We start from the raw sequence: 17,629 nt of genomic DNA, 5'->3' as shown, positions 1-17,629 counted from the left end.
CAAAATGCAATGTTGGGCTCATAAAGCTTGTGCCTAAAGCTCTAGATAGGTCCAAACCATCCTATTGGAGGCATGTGACCATGCTCCCCTCCCTTAAGGGGATGTTCTTGTGTGCAAGAGGAAAATGAAGAATGGTGAAGGAAAGCTTGTCCGGATGAGACCAGATTGCTTTCGGATCAATGCAGACATGAAGATTGCTGATTGTGAAGATGTTGGACATTGAATGAGGGCTGACCCGCAGTCCTGCACCAAAACCAAGATCCCGAGACATGAAGCCTAAGCGGTAATTCAATTTTTATGAAGAAAAAATGAGTGTTTATGCTATTTGATTGATGAAACATTGTTCCCATGGGCTAAATATTCATTATGATGTTGTTTTCTATGAGTTTTATCAGTTTATAATCAAAAAATCAGAAAATCATAAGTGATATGGCTGAAATTAATGGTATAAAACCCATAAAACACGTGTTTAAGGGGTAAAATGGGGTTTTTTGCAAAATAAATGGGAAATATGAGACATAACATCAACAAAACCTGAAATTTTACTGTCAAAGAACCCGAGGGCCACAGCCCGCAATCAATCTTAATTTCTAGTCATTTTTTTTAAATGGGAGAAAATTAGAAAATGATAAAAGAAAAATTCTAGAAAATTACGTGTGTTTGTGCAAAGTATAATGAGGGTAGAGCACGAGGTTGGCCTCGGTTACCCTCGTTTCTATGTTTCCGTCCGTATTTATCGCTTTTTTTTATAAAGAAATACATATAAAACGACCTTTTCACCTATCAACGAATGCAAAACATTAAACGATAGGGTGAGAGGGGAGGCTGAGCGTCAAAATATGAATTAAAATCTGATTTATGTGTGGCATCATGCCTATAGGCCATTGTTTTAAAATAAAGGAAAAGGCAGCATGAGCGTAAGGCTCGGTGTCTCTCCTCTTTGCAGTACATAAACGTTAGCATGGAAATCATGAAAAGATTGGTTTCGCACGATACACAATGCTGATTTTCTTCTGTTTGTGCACTAAACCATTCACATTATGCACTATGCATGGTTCATGGTATCAAAGGAAAAGCTCCTGGACTGCATAGCAATTGTTTTCTTAGGACTGTGACCCACGATTGAGAGTGTGAGGTTATCCCTTGCCGTAGGATAGAGGTTTAGTTTCATAGGGGACTGTTAAGTGAGGAAACATGGTATATCTCCTGGATTTGAAATGAAGAGAGGAGTTTGTGTTCGTTTGTTTTATATGTTTAGCAGTGCATCAAAGGGCTAATCCCTGTGATGTAGGAGCGCTGCAGTGGGGCCGCGGTGTTTCTACCAAGAGGTTGCCTCCATGTGTGTGATCGTGGCATTGCCAATATGTATGGGTTCCCCCTCTGAGGAGTTTATAAAAAAGGAAAATGTTGGACTATAAACTATAAATGCATAGATTAAGCTTTAGGGCAGTTTGTCCTTTAGCATTAGATTAACGCTCCTGGTCCGCGAGGCCGTGAGGGTGTTTGTGTGTCATGAGCATGAGGTCCGGCTAGTGCCATAGCCAGTGCCGGTCCATTTCAAGTCCCATCAGTGGTGCGTTTTTCGGGAGCTACCAATAAGTGGTGGTTCTTGAATCTAGGGTTTCTAGGGACCAAAAGGAAGTTGGTTTATGTCCTCTGACAAGGACCGTCAAGCTGAAATACAAAAAGCAAAACGTACTGAGAGGGCTAGGCGGCAGCTAGAGATAATAAGTCGTTATTCTCCTCAAAGGAGTAGCCCGATACGCATAAGAGGCAGTGGTCTTAGTAACCCAACTACTCCACATAGTCCTTTAGGTGTAGGAGGAAGCATGAGTTCTTCCTCTCTTCCACCAAATCAACCCACTTCAAGTGGGGGTGTGATTCCGTTAGTTCAAACTCCCATTGCTAATCCGATTGTCGCCATGGCACAACGCATTGCAATTCCTGCAGGGACGCCGGATTTGCTAGCTTTAGGAGTTCCCTTGCCCATTTTTAATGGGTTAGCTGAAGAAGATGCGGAGTTTCACATTTGTGAATTCCAAAGGTTAATGTTTAATTACTGCATCCAAGACGAGGGACATCTCATGATGCTCTTTAACATGACGTCAAAAGGAAGGGTTGCAGTATGGTATCATAGCATAGAGTCTGGAACCATAACCACAATTGACCAATTCTATGCAGCTTTCCAAGCAAAATATGCCCCTAAAAGAGGTGGCCAATACTGGTTGCTTGTCTTGAATGTAACGCGCCAAGACCCCCATGAGAATGTGAAAGCCTATGCCAAGAAGCTTAAGGAAATGTTTCGTAAGTTACAAACTTACATTCCTATTCCGCCGGCTGTCCAATTGCAGTACTTCTTGCATGGATTGGATTTCAATATTCAGGTACAATTAAGCAGTGTGGCTTTGGCTGATATAGACACCGCCATCGCGCGGGCAGAAGAAGTAGAAGCATGATTACAAACAGCCTACTCCTCTCGAATAAATCTTAATGTAGGTTTAGTACTTGGAGGCAATTTACCATTGACAAATGGAAGTCAAGTGATGTCTATGACTAATCCTAATGGGAGAGGAAGCATGGTTCAAAATGTATCTTTGCTGCCAGCTCCTCCTAGTGTGACTATGCCTATGGCTAGTCAGTTGGCTCCACTGAATGTTGGAGGCCAAGTTTCGAATTCTAATGTTGTTCCTATGAGTCAACAACCAATGCCCAATCAAATTGTTAGGCCAATGGAAAGATGGGTAGATGATTGAGGCTATGAGTCGAGTGCATCTAATGTCCTTGACGAAGTTAAGGATATGATGAAGCACTACATCGACATGATTTCTGAATAATATCGGCAAATAGCTGTCGACGTCAATTTCTTGAAGAAGCAGTAGAATTTGATAGGGAGTCGACGCCCTGAAGAGGATGGTCCCTCACGATTCAGTTGTAAGTGGTGTGGCGGACAACATTTCCCTAGGAACTGTCCAAATGTTAAATGTGATATTTGTGGGAAGTCGGGTCATTTAGCCGCTACCTGTTGGAGTAAGATTAGTTCCCTCCAACAAGGGAGTAAACAGCCAGGTCCAGTTAGTCATAGAGCGCAAGGTAATAACCTACAGCAAAATGATGTACCAAGACAAATATTGCAAAGGGGAAAGACCACTATAGAAGAGTTGCCACAAGGCAATGGAGTCAGCCTTATTGAGGTTGTACGCGTCAGTGACGCTGAAACCTCTAACCTACGAGCCGTGACAAGAGGCCAAAAGGCTAAAGAGGTTGACAAAGATAATGCAAAACCGGTCGAGGGAAACCCTAAGCAAGGGGATAAGGGGACGCAAGTTATGAATCCTGGCGTGGAAGGTGGACCTCTAAGGCCTGTTGACAGAAACGTTGATCCTAAGAAGGATGAGGAAGTGCCAAGAAAGAAGGCAAGAGCTAAGAAAGAAGCACCGAAGCCAGTCCCAAGACCAAAAGAAAGAATGGTTTGGCGAGAAAAGAGAGCTTTGGCTACCTATCATGATTTTGATTTAGCAATTTCTCTTTGCAAAGTTAAACCAAATGTAAACCTTTTACAGTTGATTAAATTATCTCCAGGAGTACGCAAGGAATTCAAGAAGATCCTGCGTATTGGGTATATTATAGAACCTTTGGGCATAGCACGAGTAGGGGAAGATTGGTTTGATCATGCTGAAAAGAATTGCCCTAGGGTTCCAGCATATGTGGATGGAATATTAGTGGAGCATGCTATTGTAGACACTGGGTCCTCCATCAATATCATGAGTTCAGAGTTGATGGAGAGGCTGGGTCTAGGCATCCAAAAAGACAGCTCCACCCTTCTTAGAATGGTTGATGATAGTCTAAGACAACCAGAAGGTTGTGTAACTAGAGTCCATGTTACAGTTGCAAGTGTAGAATGCTTCTTGGACTTTAGGGTGATCAGATTTGCAAGACATCCTAGCTATCGAGTTTTGCTAGGGAGGCCTTGGATCTTATAAACAGACTGTCAAGTTGATATACCCGCCAGTCGAGTGGTTCTAGGTAGAGGTGCTAATTGAGTAATAGTCGATGTTTACCCTGAGTCTCCTCAGAGTGAGAGAGCTCCTTTATCCTCTACTGAATTAGAGATTGCAGATGATCCATCTGGTAGTGAGACATCATCTAGTGATGAATCTAAAGAGGGGTCCACTACAGAGGATATTTATCAGATAACTCTAAATGAGCCGATAGAGCCGCAAGATACAATAAGAGATGCGGATGTGATTGAGTTAGACCTTGGCACGCCGAATGATTTGCGGCCAATTAAATTAGGTTCCATGCTCAGTTTAGTAGAAAGGAAGGACTAAGTGTCCTTGATTCAAGAATTCTGCGACATCTTTGCTTGGAGTTATGATGAGCTGAGAGGCATTCCTCCTAGCCTGGTTGTTCATACTATTCCTGTAAAAGAAGGCAGTCGTCTTGTGCGTCAGAAGGTAAGACGTATGCCTTTTGAATTGAGGGACGGGCTGTTTGAGGAGTTACAGAAGTTACGGAAAGCTGGTTTAATCTTCCATGTACAACACACGGAATGGTGTTCACCAGTTGTCACCAGGAAGAAGAAAAAAAACCAGATCCGATTATGTGTAGATTTTAGAGAGTTGAATAAGCAGACGGTTAAGGATTACTACCCGTTGCCATTTATTGACCAGATTTTGGATCAATTAGTGGGTAGGGAAATATATTTGTTTATGGATTGCTTTGTAGGATACAACCAGATGGCAGTTGCAGAAGAGAACAAGTTGAAAACGACTTTTATTACTGTCTTTGGTACTTTTGCGTACCATGTGATGGCCTTGGGTTTGTGCAATGCACCTGGATCATGGCAACGAACAGCAGACAAGAACTTTGGTGACATCTCCCCAGACGAGTTGAAAGTATTTATCGATGACCTGGGGGCAGTCATTGTAAGGGAAAGGATGTTGATTATCTTAAGAAAGTGCTTTGAGCACTGTAGACAATTTTTTATCGCTCTTAACCCATGGAAGTGTGTCTTTGGAGTACCTTATGGGCTATTGCTCGGCCATGTGGTCAGTTCAATAGGGATAGCAACTGACCCTGAAAAGATCAAGGTTATAGTCGATATGAGTACCACGCACTCCGAAAGAGGTACATAGCTTTCTGTCTCATCGATAGGGTACTGTCGGAGGTTTATAAATGCCTTGGCAGAAAGGACATTGCCATTAACGAACTTATTATCCTTTAGCTATCTATTTGAATGGAGTGACCCTTGTAAGGTAGCTTTCGAGGATGTGAAACAGGAGCTAGTAAAAGCACCCGTTTTAAAAGCACCTAAAAGAGGCGAGGTATTCTATATATTTTCAGCAGCCACCATGCATAGTATCAGCTGTTGTTTAGCCCAAATTTGGGAGGAAAAGTGGTATCTTTCAATAGCTTTTGCTAGTCGAAAATTGGGCATTTCAGAAATTAACTACACCTACATGGAGAAGCTGTGTCTTGCGATGGTCTTTGGGACTAAGAAATTCAGGCACTACATCCTCTATGAGAAGGTAGTTTTCTATACGAAGGCGGAAGGGCTTAGATTTCTTATAAACAAGCTACAACCGCCTGATCATTTGGCAAAGTGGTTAATCACTTTGCAGGAGTTTGATTATGAGATTAAGAGTAAGCCACCGAGGTTGCAGGGTATTGTGGAATGCCTTGTGGATTTCGGGGAGCCAAAAGAGACTTTGGCTGAAGGAAGTGATATTGAAGAAATGTTTAAAATCGATACGGCTTCTATCCCATCTTGGTATGCTGCTATTACGCATTATCTATCAACAGGAGAGATTGGAGTTGGTTTGTCAAAATCAAAAAAGAGGAAAATCAAACAACAGGCTTTGAAGTTTTCCTTGATCGCAGGAACACTATATCGGCAGGGTGTTGACGATATCTACCGCCAATGTGTGATGCTTGATGAGATTCCTTTCATCTTGGAAGAGTGCCATGACTCTGCATGTGGAGGGCACTTCGTTGGACGGTTGACAGTGCAGAAAGCTTTACGAGCTGGATATTGGTGGCCATCCATCTTCCAAGATTCTTTTGAGTGTGTTAAGAGATGTGATACCTGTCAAAGACGTGACAGCAAAGAGAATAGGAAACGCCCACTTACGCCTATCATGGCTATCCTTCCATTTGAGAAGTGGGACATTGATTTTGTGGGTCCTATCACCCCGTCGTCTACTACTCAGAAGAGGTACATTATAGTAGCAATTGATTATTTTACAAAATGGTTAGAAGCGCGGGCGACGAGGCAAGACAATGCAAAAGAGACTGCAAGTTTTTTTTTAGAGCAGATTATCTGCTGTTTCGGTCCACCGAAGGAACTAGTGTCGGACCGTGGCACCCATTTTTTGAATAAAGTGATTAAAAGCTTGACTGAAGCTTGGCAAATCAAGCACAATAAAACGACCCCTTATAATCCGCAAGCAAACGGACAAGTCGAAAGTACTAATAAGCAGCTTGTGGGTATCTTGTCTAAAATAGTCTTTGAGAAGAAACGAGACTGGGACAGGAAGTTGTATGTGGCAGTATGGGCGTATAATACAACGTTCAAGCGAGCTACCGGCCATACTCCATTTAAATTAGTTTATGGGGAAGAGTGTGTGTTACCCCTTGAAATCGATTTACCAACCATACGGTTTGCAATTAACCACTCCTTTGGGAGATGAGGATTTACTTTTTGAATGATTTACGACCATAGCCCACCTGGATGAGCTGAAATTGCAGAGCTTATTACACCAGGAGGTAGCTAAACATCAGATGAAGTAGTTGCACGACCTTAGAGCGAAGAAGTATACCTTTAAAAAAGGGCAATTAGTTCTGTACTACGATGCGCATAGGGAGCTATTTCTAGGGAAGCTGAAACCTAAATGGGATGGCCCCTACAAGACTGTTAGGATAGTGAGAAATAGGTCTACGGCTCTATTAGCTGATCTGCAGGGAGTAGAGTTTAAAAATAAGGTTAATCTTAATAAGATTAAACCTTATTATTTCTAAGTATGCTAATACGGATAAATGCATTGCAGGTCCATGGCAAGGCTGATTTGAGACCTGCAAAAGAGCTTAAAGTTGGTTGATGGGGCGGTTAATTCCTTATTTGGAGCACCCATATCTGGAATAGAGATACCATCAGGGGAAACTTATCTGGTGGAGCAAAGGATACAAAGTGATTGAGCAAGAAGATGGAACCTTCGTGTGGGAGATCAAAGTCTTCTGCCATCACTGCTTATGACTGTTGACAAGTATCCCTGTTGAGTTTAATGAAGAAGGTGGGATGGAGCCATCAGTTCATCCTCTAAACATGTTGAATTTTGACTATCATAATTACAAATAGAGGTTTGTGATGGCCGGCTGTGTAAGTTGTGCACGTACACATTATATTTTGACGGAGCGTCCAGGGGCCCTAATAAAAAAGGGAGTGTTGGAGTAGTAATCCGAGATCCTCGACGTAGAGTTATGATGAAGTTAGCTGCTTATCTCGGGGTAGGATTCACTAACAATATGGCGGAGTATAAAGCCTTGATTATGGGATTGCATATTGCCAAACAAGGTGGTATTCGGCGGTTGTTAGTAAAAGGGGATTCCCAGTTGATCCTGAATCAGCTAGATGGGACATACACAGTGCGGAATCCCATCCTTTGTATGTATCATCAAACTGTTATGACCCTACTTGAGGAGTTTGAGAGAGCGTCTCTTCATCTGATTCCACGTTACTGGAATCAGTTTGCGGATTCACTGGCAAATCTCGCTTATGAAGAAGACCTTTTCTTCAACTGTGGTCCTAGTTTGGATATCGTTATCAATGATGAAACAGGACCCGGTCACTTGTGGGGAATGTTATCAGAGCATGCTATATATGGCAGATGATGGTTGATATGGGTGATGCAAAGAGTGGCCGAGATCAATCTACTGTTATTATCCTGCACCTATAGGCTGATTAGACAACATGTTATGCATATGCCTCTTGCTATATATGCAGGAGGGATGGGTCATAACCTTATGCATTTAGTTTAGGGCTGCGAGCCCTATGTTTTTCCTCCTTGGAAAGGGGCATGTTATTGTATATTTGTGCTATTTCAAGGAGGGATGTGTAGGTGCTATTCTGTTTGATCTCGTTAGGCCAAGAGGGCCAGTTTTGCGAGGTTTTGAATGTTTTATTTTGTTAGGCCAAGAGGGCCGATTAGTTTTGTAGAGAAATGCTTTATTTCATTAGGCCAAGAGGGCTAGTCGTCTGTTTAGTACAGGTGCGATTAATGGTTTATTGTTTTAGTTTTGTGCCAGGTAGGTTCGGAAGAAGAGCTTGGAAGGAGCCTTTTGTTGCGCGGAAGCTTCTCGTGGCCCTATCCAGGTGATATCTCTCCTTTATGAGTACCGTGGTTTTTATGCTTTATGTGTCTGTCTACTTGTTGGGGGATTTTTCTTTTCTTGTTGGGCACTGGAGTCCAAGGCATGGAGTCCAAGGTTTAGGTTGGGTATGTCTGAGGGAGGTCTGAGTAGTCATTGCCTCCTGTAAAGACATTGCCAGGCATCAAAAGACCTGTTTTAGAAGGAAATCCTAGTGACCCTATTCTGCTAGCCTGCTAGACAGTCGTTCTAGGAGTTCTTGTTAGTTGTGAGGCAGTTAGAGAAGCCTGCCAGAAGAAGAAAATAATGATGATGAAAAGAAACCCTGAATATCTTAAAAGAACTAAATATATACAAAGATGTGTAAAAAGGGGTTCTAACCCCTATCAAAGTAGAAAAGAAAATAAAGAAAAAAAATTATAAGCAGTTGATCATCGCCTTACGAAGGCCTGGTAGGTTCCTGGGGACGAGTCAGACCCGGGGCCGATGTCTTGTCTTCCTAGGGGTGGCATCTTGCTGGAAAAGAAGAAATTAAGGAAGGTTGGAGCGAAAATAAAAGTGAGCGTCAGAAAAGGATTAAGTGTCGCCTTGCGAGGGCTTGGTAGGTTCTTGGGTACTAAGACAGGACCTGAGGCCGATGCCCTGTTCTCCTTGGGTCACTACGCTCAACTCCCTCCTTTTTACATGCCCAAGTATGAAAAAATAAAAAGCCAAAGAAAAAATGTGCTAAAAGAAAATACTTCTTGATCACGCTATAGGAGTCTTCGCCTAGTAGGAGCTCTTGGTTGTGTTGTCCTTAGTTAGGTAGGTAGTTCAGACCACCACTTAGGGCGACCTCTTTGATAGTTCTTTTTAGTTTGGCCGTGTTGGAGCAGTGGGTTAGTGACTAGCTTTGGACCTTCTATCAGATTATGCTAGGCCTACTCCTTGTGGATTTCATGCCTTGGTTTTGTTAGGGGGTAGGGTGAGCACTGTGCTGTGTTTTGGTATGTATCTATTTTGTATCAGCTTGATGCTTCCTTTGGTTGTTTTGTGCAAATCTGTTGTGGGATTCGACGGGCTGAGTCGCCCTATCCCGTGGTCGCCAATGAGAGCGGAGTTTTGAGCTCGGGATGTGCCTAAAATTTTCCAAAAAATCCAGAATTTAGGGGAAAAATATTCAACATCGAAGGCGGCGGCTCTAGCAAGGACGATTTTAAGCACCAAGTGAAATACGACTCTTAAAAGGCGCCCGAGCGACACTTGTTGTTTTTTGATAATTTTTCAGACTACCATGAAGATTGTCAGGAGTTGCTAGGTAGTGCGGGATGTCAAGCTAGACGCCCAGGATTTTTCAAAGCTCAAATCGGAGCCAGGACTTGGAAATGGCCACAAAATGGTCAAGATTTGAAAAGGTGGACTTATTTTGGGCCAAATGGGATGTGCCTTTTGGAGTCTTTGACCCCTCCTTCAAAATTTTAAGCATGCAAGATGAAAAAACGTAGAGAGAGAAGATGAAGAAGCTGGAGATGGAGGCACCAACATCACGCTGAAATTTGCGCCCTCTCTAATGATGGGGGTGATGGCAGGTTACAAACACCCTATCCAACAAGAATACCCTTGATCTTCTCCCTCTTTGCCGGTCTTATCGCCTGTCTTTGCCCGTGAAATGGCTGTGGGAATGGGAAGAACCAGATCTAGTCTTTCTCTCTCCTCCCTCTCTCTCCCTTAAGGGGTTGTTCTTGTGTGCAAGAGGAAAATGAAGAATGGGGAAGGAAAGCTTGTCCGGATGAGATCGGATTGCTTCCGGATCAATGTAGACATGAAGATTGCTGATTGTGAAGATGTTGGACATTGAATGAGGGCTGACCCGCAGTCCTACACCAAAACCGAGATCCTGAGACATGAAGCCTAAGCGGTAATTCAATTTTTATGAAGAAAAAATGAGTTTTTATGCTATTTGATTGACGAAACATTGTTTCCATGGGCTGAATATTCATTATGCTGTTGTTTTCTATGAGTTTTATCAGTTTATAATAAAAAAATCAGAAAAGCATAAGTGATATGGCTGGAATTAATGGTATAAAACCCGTAAAACATGCGTTTAAGGGATAAAATGGGATTTTTTGCAAAATAAATGGGAAATATGAGACATAACATCAACAAAACCTGAAATTTTGCTATCAAAGAACCTAAGGGCCACAGCCCGCAATCAATCTTAATTTCTAGTCATTTTTTTAAAATGGGAGAAAATTAGAAAATGATAAAAGAAAAATTCCAGAAAATTACATGTGTGTTTGTGCAATGTATAATGAGGGTAGAGCACGCGGTTGGCCTCAGTTACCCTCGTTTCTATGTTTCCGTCCGTGTTTATCGCTTTCTTTATAAAGAAATACACATAAAACGATCTTTTCACCTATCAACGAATGCAAAACATTAAATGGTAGGGTGAGAGGGGAGGTTGAGTGTCAAAATATGAATTAAAATCTGATTTATGTGTTGCATCATACCTATAGGCCATTGTTTTAAAATAAAGGAAAAGGTAGTATGAGCGTAAGGCTCGGTGTCTCTCCTCTTTGCAGTACATAAACATTAGCATGGAAATCATGAAAAGATTGGTTTTGCACGATACACAGTGCTGATTTTCTTCTGTTTGTGCACTAAACCATTCACATTATGCACTATGCATGGTTCATGGTATCAAAGGAAAAGCTCCTGGACTGCATAGCAATTGTTTTCTTAGGACTGTGACCCTGGCTATGGCACTAGCAGGACCTCATGCTCATGACACACAAACACCCTCACGGCCTCGCGGACCAGGAGCGTCAATCTAATGCTAAAGGACAAACTGCCCTAAAGCTTAATCTATGCGTTTATAGTTTATAGTCCAACATTTCCCTTTTTTATAAACTCCTCAGAGGGAGAACCCATACATATTGACAATGCCACGATCATACACATGGAGGCAACCTCTCGGTAGAAACACCGCGGCCCCACTGCAGCTCTCCTACATCGCAGGGATTAGCCCTTTGATGCACTGCTAAACATATAAAACAAACGAACACAAACTCCTCACTTCATTTCGAATCCAGGAGATATACCATGTTTCCTCACTTAACACTCCTCCATCAAATCCACGTGGTGTACTGACTTGAGAAGGCATGGCATTCATCTTTTGTATGTGAGAGATCTCATCAGTGGGTGTACTTGCAAGGTGTTCACAAGGCCCCATGGTTATAAAGGCCCATTTTTAGTTCATGGGAAGGTTCTGGAAAGAAGAGCACCCATCTTGGAGCTTACTATAGATAGATCTCTTGTTGAGCGGAGGCTTCAAGAAATCATGCTTGAACACAATGTTAGGTTGGGCAAGGTCCGCTCGACTAAAAAGCATGGTTTAGGGAAGACAATAGTGGAATATGCATGTCATTGTGGTGGTAGAGCAACTCGAAAGGGCTCTCAAATCCGTAGGTTGCGAACCTCGAAGAAATGTGGTTGCCCTTTCAAGGTGCAGATCGAGTACAAAGACGATCTCCATGATACCACTATACGGGTCCATGGACCACACGAGGGTCATGTACCTGGATCTCGTGCTGACTTGTATCACTTGCCGGTGCATCCAACTGTGATTGATTGCTGCAAGGATGACCTGTTTGACATTGGGACATGTCGCCACGTCGCGAAGATGAGCCTAACCAAGGAGCAGTTTCATTTGAAAAATGCATCTCCATTGGATCGTGTCATTTATAGGTTCTTCATGATACCAAGGGAGGTACAGACACTATCATACAAAATGCAAACTAAAGGTATGTTACCTTCTAAGCCATTGCTCTATGATATTAGGTTGCTTTTCAGCGTCAATGTTCTACGTGTCATCCTGCTGCAGGCAAACTTTCAAAGGATGATTGGATGGCAATGTATTTGGAGGCTCTCCGTCTACGAGATCAAAACAAGGTATTTGTCATATTCTCATTAATGTTTATAAGCTGCGAAAATTAGTACATCTATTTGATAGTATCATCTACATGGTCTTTTAGGTACTCTATTGCCAACCATACAATCCTCATGCCATAGAGGACAAGGACAAACCATTCGTACTGATAGTCCAGGATGAATGGATGTTGCAAATGAGTAAGAGGTTCTCAAAGAACAATGCTTGGGCAATCGATAGCACATTCAAGACCAATGTGTTTGGTCTTCCGCTTTATGCAGCGGTTTTACCAAACCAACATGGGGTGGGTATCCCTATTTGGTTTATGCTATGCACTAGTGACAATGGGTCAAACCAAGAGATTATGGCTTTGCAAATCACCATGAGACTAGTCCTCTCTAGGATGGGAGATATTCGCCCTGCTGCCCTAGTGATTGATAAGTCCCAGCCAGAGCTGGAGGTGCTCTCGAAGGTTGTTCTGGAAGACCCTCATTGTTGGACCACTGACTACCTTGGTGGCAACAAACGTCACCGTGCATGCCATATTATTCTATGCTAGTTCCACACAAAGAAAGCATGGGTTGAAAATCTCTTGCCACAGGTACACCTTTTCAATATCATTTTACTTTTAAGCATTGCCTTTTTGTGAATTCCATGAGCTTGACAGTGAGTACTTCACATGTTCTTGCATGAATCAAGGTCCCTACAGATGAGCGTGATCATGTGTATGCCTCTTTGTCCAATCTTATGCATTGCCCTACAGAGTCGCAGTTTGATGATATGTTTGAGCAATGGCTTCATCATTATTCCACTCATCCAAATGTGGTCCAATACGTTACCAATGGATGGTGTGGGAAAGATTGTATTTGGCGTGCAAGATGGCCCAAGTTTGGTCGCATGTTTCCACATGGCAATGTCGACACAACCAACATCATTGAGAGACTTTGGCAATATATCAAGTACACTCTACTTGATGCTAGGATCAACATGTCCATTTTGGATCTGCTGCACGCCCTTGTTGGTGACTCGTCATCGGGGTCTAGAATGGGTGGATCAGCTTTGGAGTTTTTCAAGCAAAAGCAAGAGATAGGTAATGTGGTCAATTTCCTTTCTATTTCCACATTTGACCTTTCCTTGAAACGCATTGTTGTCTTATACATGTTTTTTATGCCAGCTGATTCTGAGCGCTTCAAAGTCTATGGGTCAAGCAAGAGTCATACGGCTATATTGGCAGCAGGGGAGAAGATTATTCAGCGGTATGAGCAAGATCCCTCCTCTCTTCAAGTCATTAACGAGGGGACCATGTTGTTTAAAATAGCGACCACAACCCAACATGCAAAATGGTATCATGTAAGTGTACAATTAAACTACTGTGATTGCCCTGATTGGTCGACTGACTGTAAACATCTTCATGATTTGAGGCTCATCTTGAAGAGCTATTTTCCTCACCTTCATGAGGTTCTCCCCATCATCGATAGTGCGCATGCCTTTGATGACATAGGGGAAAGACCAGGTGGCGATGAAATCCCAGGATTGGAGAGACCAGGTTCCGATGGTGGTGTGCAGGAAGGGGATCTCGTGTCCTCCATCACTGACTTTAGAGGGCTCCTTCAGAGGATCGAGGATGGGATTCCATCCTACACAATGGCATAGATGGATGCTTGTATGCACCAATTGGAAAGTGCTAAAGAGTCTCTTGTTCACATGTTCACACCACAGGAGATTGACATGCCTAAAAAGGGCGGGATCTATCAGATCCAGGAAAATGTCACACAGACACGCCTAGGGCATGGCAAGGATCATCATCATTGTCCAAATGAGAGGGGGGAGTCTTCATCACAACCCAAGCGTCCATCTATCATAGGCGTGTTAAGGCGCAAGCATCAATGAGGGAGGGGTCGTGTAAGGTTTAGCCCAAAACTGCGGATATATTGTCCTCATTGTTGCACCAAAACATTTTTGGTGGACCCTTTCACAGTGTATTCATGCCATACTTGCCATGCACTGCTCCCTCTATCCTTGCGGTATGCTCCTCGTCCAGTGGATTCTATCTTGATCGGCAGGGCGGTGCGATTGTATGGTGAGTCTTACATTGGCACTTATCGTATTTTGTATTGCATCTACAATAGTGAGAATGAGGAGCGACAATTTTCTCTCTCGTTCCCTGATGGGTCCACGATCACAGAAGTCTTGGCATCTAGGTTCAAAATGTTTGTATTGTACACATTGTCCATTTAAGTGAAATCCCATTGGCATCTCATTGTTGATTTTGGTGTCTCATTCTTGCATCTGTTCTATTCATTGTCCAAACACTAAAGCCTGAACCATTACCCTAAACCAAGTACCCTAAACCATATCATAAGATCCTAAAGCATTAACCATGTGCTCGTTGCGAGGATGCAAGCATGTGCTCGTTGCTTTTGTTGCATTTGTTCTATTCATTGACATAATAAACAAAGACATAATAAACCTTGACACAATAAACTTCGCATTCGTCTCTAACAATGTGCATGGCAAACTTTGCATTCGTCCCTATCAATGTGTTCACACAAACTTTGATGGTAGAAATTTTGCATATGATTGCATAATGTATGGCAAATGACAACAATTCATCATGTGCACATAGATGCATACAAGGAAACTTTACATATTCACCTCCAAGGATAGGTCATAATTTCAATATAAGCCTAGTACTTAGATAGCTCTAGAACTTTAAGACTTGTATGTAGCTTTCAAGTTCTCATTTGAGCTAAAAGAGGATTTAAGATTTCTTCTTAATCCTGAGTTTACTTTGAGTTTAACTTCCACACCTTATTTGTGTCCATGTCAACCAAACTTCCTTCTTTCTCATGCAACTCTTCGTTAAACCTTGGAGTCGTATCATCTTTCATTTTGCATTTGAGTATTTTGGTTCATAGCTCTTTTTAGTTTACTTTATTACATGTTTCATGGTCGGATTCAACTCACTCAACTCTCTCAAAATAAAAGCAAGTAGATGGAGGAGAATAGCTCCACGACATAATAAACCATGACGTAATAAACCCCAAAACATAGCATAAAAGCACTACCTTGACATAAAAAAGCTTAACAAATGAAACCTTGCATAAACCATGACGTAATAAACCATGACGTAATAAAAGCATTACCTTGACATAAAAAAACCTAACAATCGAAACCTTGCATTAAAAAACTAAGTGTTGCATGAAAATAAAAGCAAGTAGATGGAGGAGAATAGCTCCACGACATAATAAACCATTATGTAATAAACCCCAAAACATAGCATAAAAGCATTACCTTGACATAAAAAAGCTTAACAAATGAAACCTTGCATAAACCATGACGTAATAAAAGCATTACCTTGACATAAAAAAACCTAACAAACGAAACCTTGCATAAACCATGACGTAATAAAAGCATTACCTTGACATAAAAAAAACCTAACAAACGAAACCTTGCATTAAAAAACTAAGTGTTGCATGAAAATAAAAGCAAGTAGATGGAGGAGAATAGCTCCACGACATAGTAAACCATGACGTAATAAACCCCAAAACATAGCATAAAAGCATTACCTTGACATAAAAAAGCTTAACAAATGAAACCTTGCATAAACCATGACGTAATAAAAGCATTACCTTGACATAAAAAAACCTAACAAACGAAACCTTGCATTAAAAAACTTAACAAATAAAACCATGACGTTATAAACCCTAAACCGTAGCATAAACCCCAAACTTGCCCATGTGAAACCATGATGTAATAAACCCCAAACCATAGCATGAAAGCATTACCTTGGCATAAAAAAACTTGACATAAAAGAAACCTTTACATAAAAAAACAATACAATTGAAACCTTGCATATATATCATTACATAAGAGACCATAAGACCTTGACAAGTGAGTACATGTCTGCCGCAAACCAAGTACATGACCATAAGTGAGACCATAAGTCCATGACTGCCACAAACCAAGTAAATGTCACAAACCAAGTAAATCCACACAAGATCACCTCTCCAACACTCCAAGTGCTCACTGGTAAAGGTCCTCCTTCAAAGTTGTAACGTAGGTGGCATTGAACCATTTTCTTGTTAACTGCAATACGATAAGTTGATTATGGATTGACGTATGCACACTAGACCATTCAAAGTCGCATAGCAAAAGCAATTATACCAGTATAGGCTTACCCAATTTTTGGTTGGTTTCCCAACCACGCCACCCTCGATGAGTAGTCTTATGAAAGCCATCACATAGAATCCACTGTCTACTGCATTTGTTTGTTGAGGGGCCTGTGAAAAGGGATTCTAGTCATCTTTATGTGAACTTTCCTATGTTACATTTCTAAGTGACAGTATTACTTTAAAACTATAGTGACACACCTTAATGTGGATGAGCTTCATTTTATCCACTTCCGATAGAAACTTGGCGCACGCTGGGTCAGTACAAAGCCTCGATAATGCAAACACCGCCCTGAAACATAGACACAAAAGAGATGAACATAATACATATGTGACACAACATAAAGCATGGATGCATATAGATTGTTAAGATACCTGCGTACATAAGGTAGACATGCCGTGAAATCAGTGCATTCCAACGAGTCAAGGCATACGATGGCTCCCTGATCACCAGGTAATTTTTCAACCCTTTTTAGCATAGGGTTGAAGACCACAAAAAGGCACCAATGTGACCTGTACATCAAAGAATGCTATTAAAACTAGTGCATCAAAGGGCTATGATTTGTCATTTCCATTAAGTATGCATAAAGGGACTACAAACCTCACAAGCACTGGAAAAAATATAAATGCGGCCCTCATGGGATCGCAGCTATCAAAGTAATTTCTCAATAAAACACTATCGTCTTGTGGCTCAACCATATTGATGTATGGAAACCACAGACTATCCATGAAACATACATCATGGACGTGCTCTCTTGGAATCACATACTCCATCCAACTGTGAATGAAAGCCAAAATTAGTTTAGTAAAATAACAAAACCCCTAGCCCTAATCATCAGGCAACAACCAAGAAAGCTATAACTAGTTTAGTAAACTTACATGGCGAACAAATTCATAGTACGGGTGCATGCCTCCTCTACGCACAGCAATGCATCCAGCAAAGCATGGTCGACATCCACATGGAGTTTTGAACATAGAGCCATGAACTCGATATGTACGGAACTCTCTAACCTAAAATAATACCAGAAAGCAACCACACACAATGCAACCAAGCACAAGTACAAGAAATACAACACAATGAAAGCATTACAATTAATAAGAACGCACCTTGAGGTGTCACTTTTTTGCCCCTTCGTCTTGACAGGAGAGCCATTCTTAAAGATGTCAACCGAACTACATCCAATTG

General features: G+C 41.7%; 1 protein-coding gene across 1 annotated transcript; it reads right to left on the bottom strand.

The window, feature by feature from the left end:
* Positions 1-16,297: 16,297 nt before the first annotated feature.
* On the bottom strand, positions 16,298-17,426 carry LOC148014514 (uncharacterized). Its single transcript, XM_087666557.1, has 6 exons — positions 17,323-17,426; positions 17,045-17,221; positions 16,819-16,956; positions 16,645-16,735; positions 16,453-16,554; positions 16,298-16,360 (listed from the first exon to the last, which is right to left on the bottom strand). Exons 1-6 carry the CDS (start codon positions 17,424-17,426, stop codon positions 16,298-16,300), a joined length of 675 nt encoding a protein of 224 aa, XP_087522683.1.
* Positions 17,427-17,629: the final 203 nt, after the last annotated feature.

The sequence above is a fragment of the Lygodium microphyllum genome, chromosome 25 (assembly GCF_053477565.2).
Source record: "Lygodium microphyllum isolate KBCC chromosome 25, Lygodium_microphyllum_v1.1.10, whole genome shotgun sequence".
In the NCBI taxonomy this organism is placed as follows: domain Eukaryota; kingdom Viridiplantae; phylum Streptophyta; class Polypodiopsida; order Schizaeales; family Lygodiaceae; genus Lygodium; species Lygodium microphyllum.
This window is presented reverse-complemented; position numbering and strand designations above follow the sequence as displayed.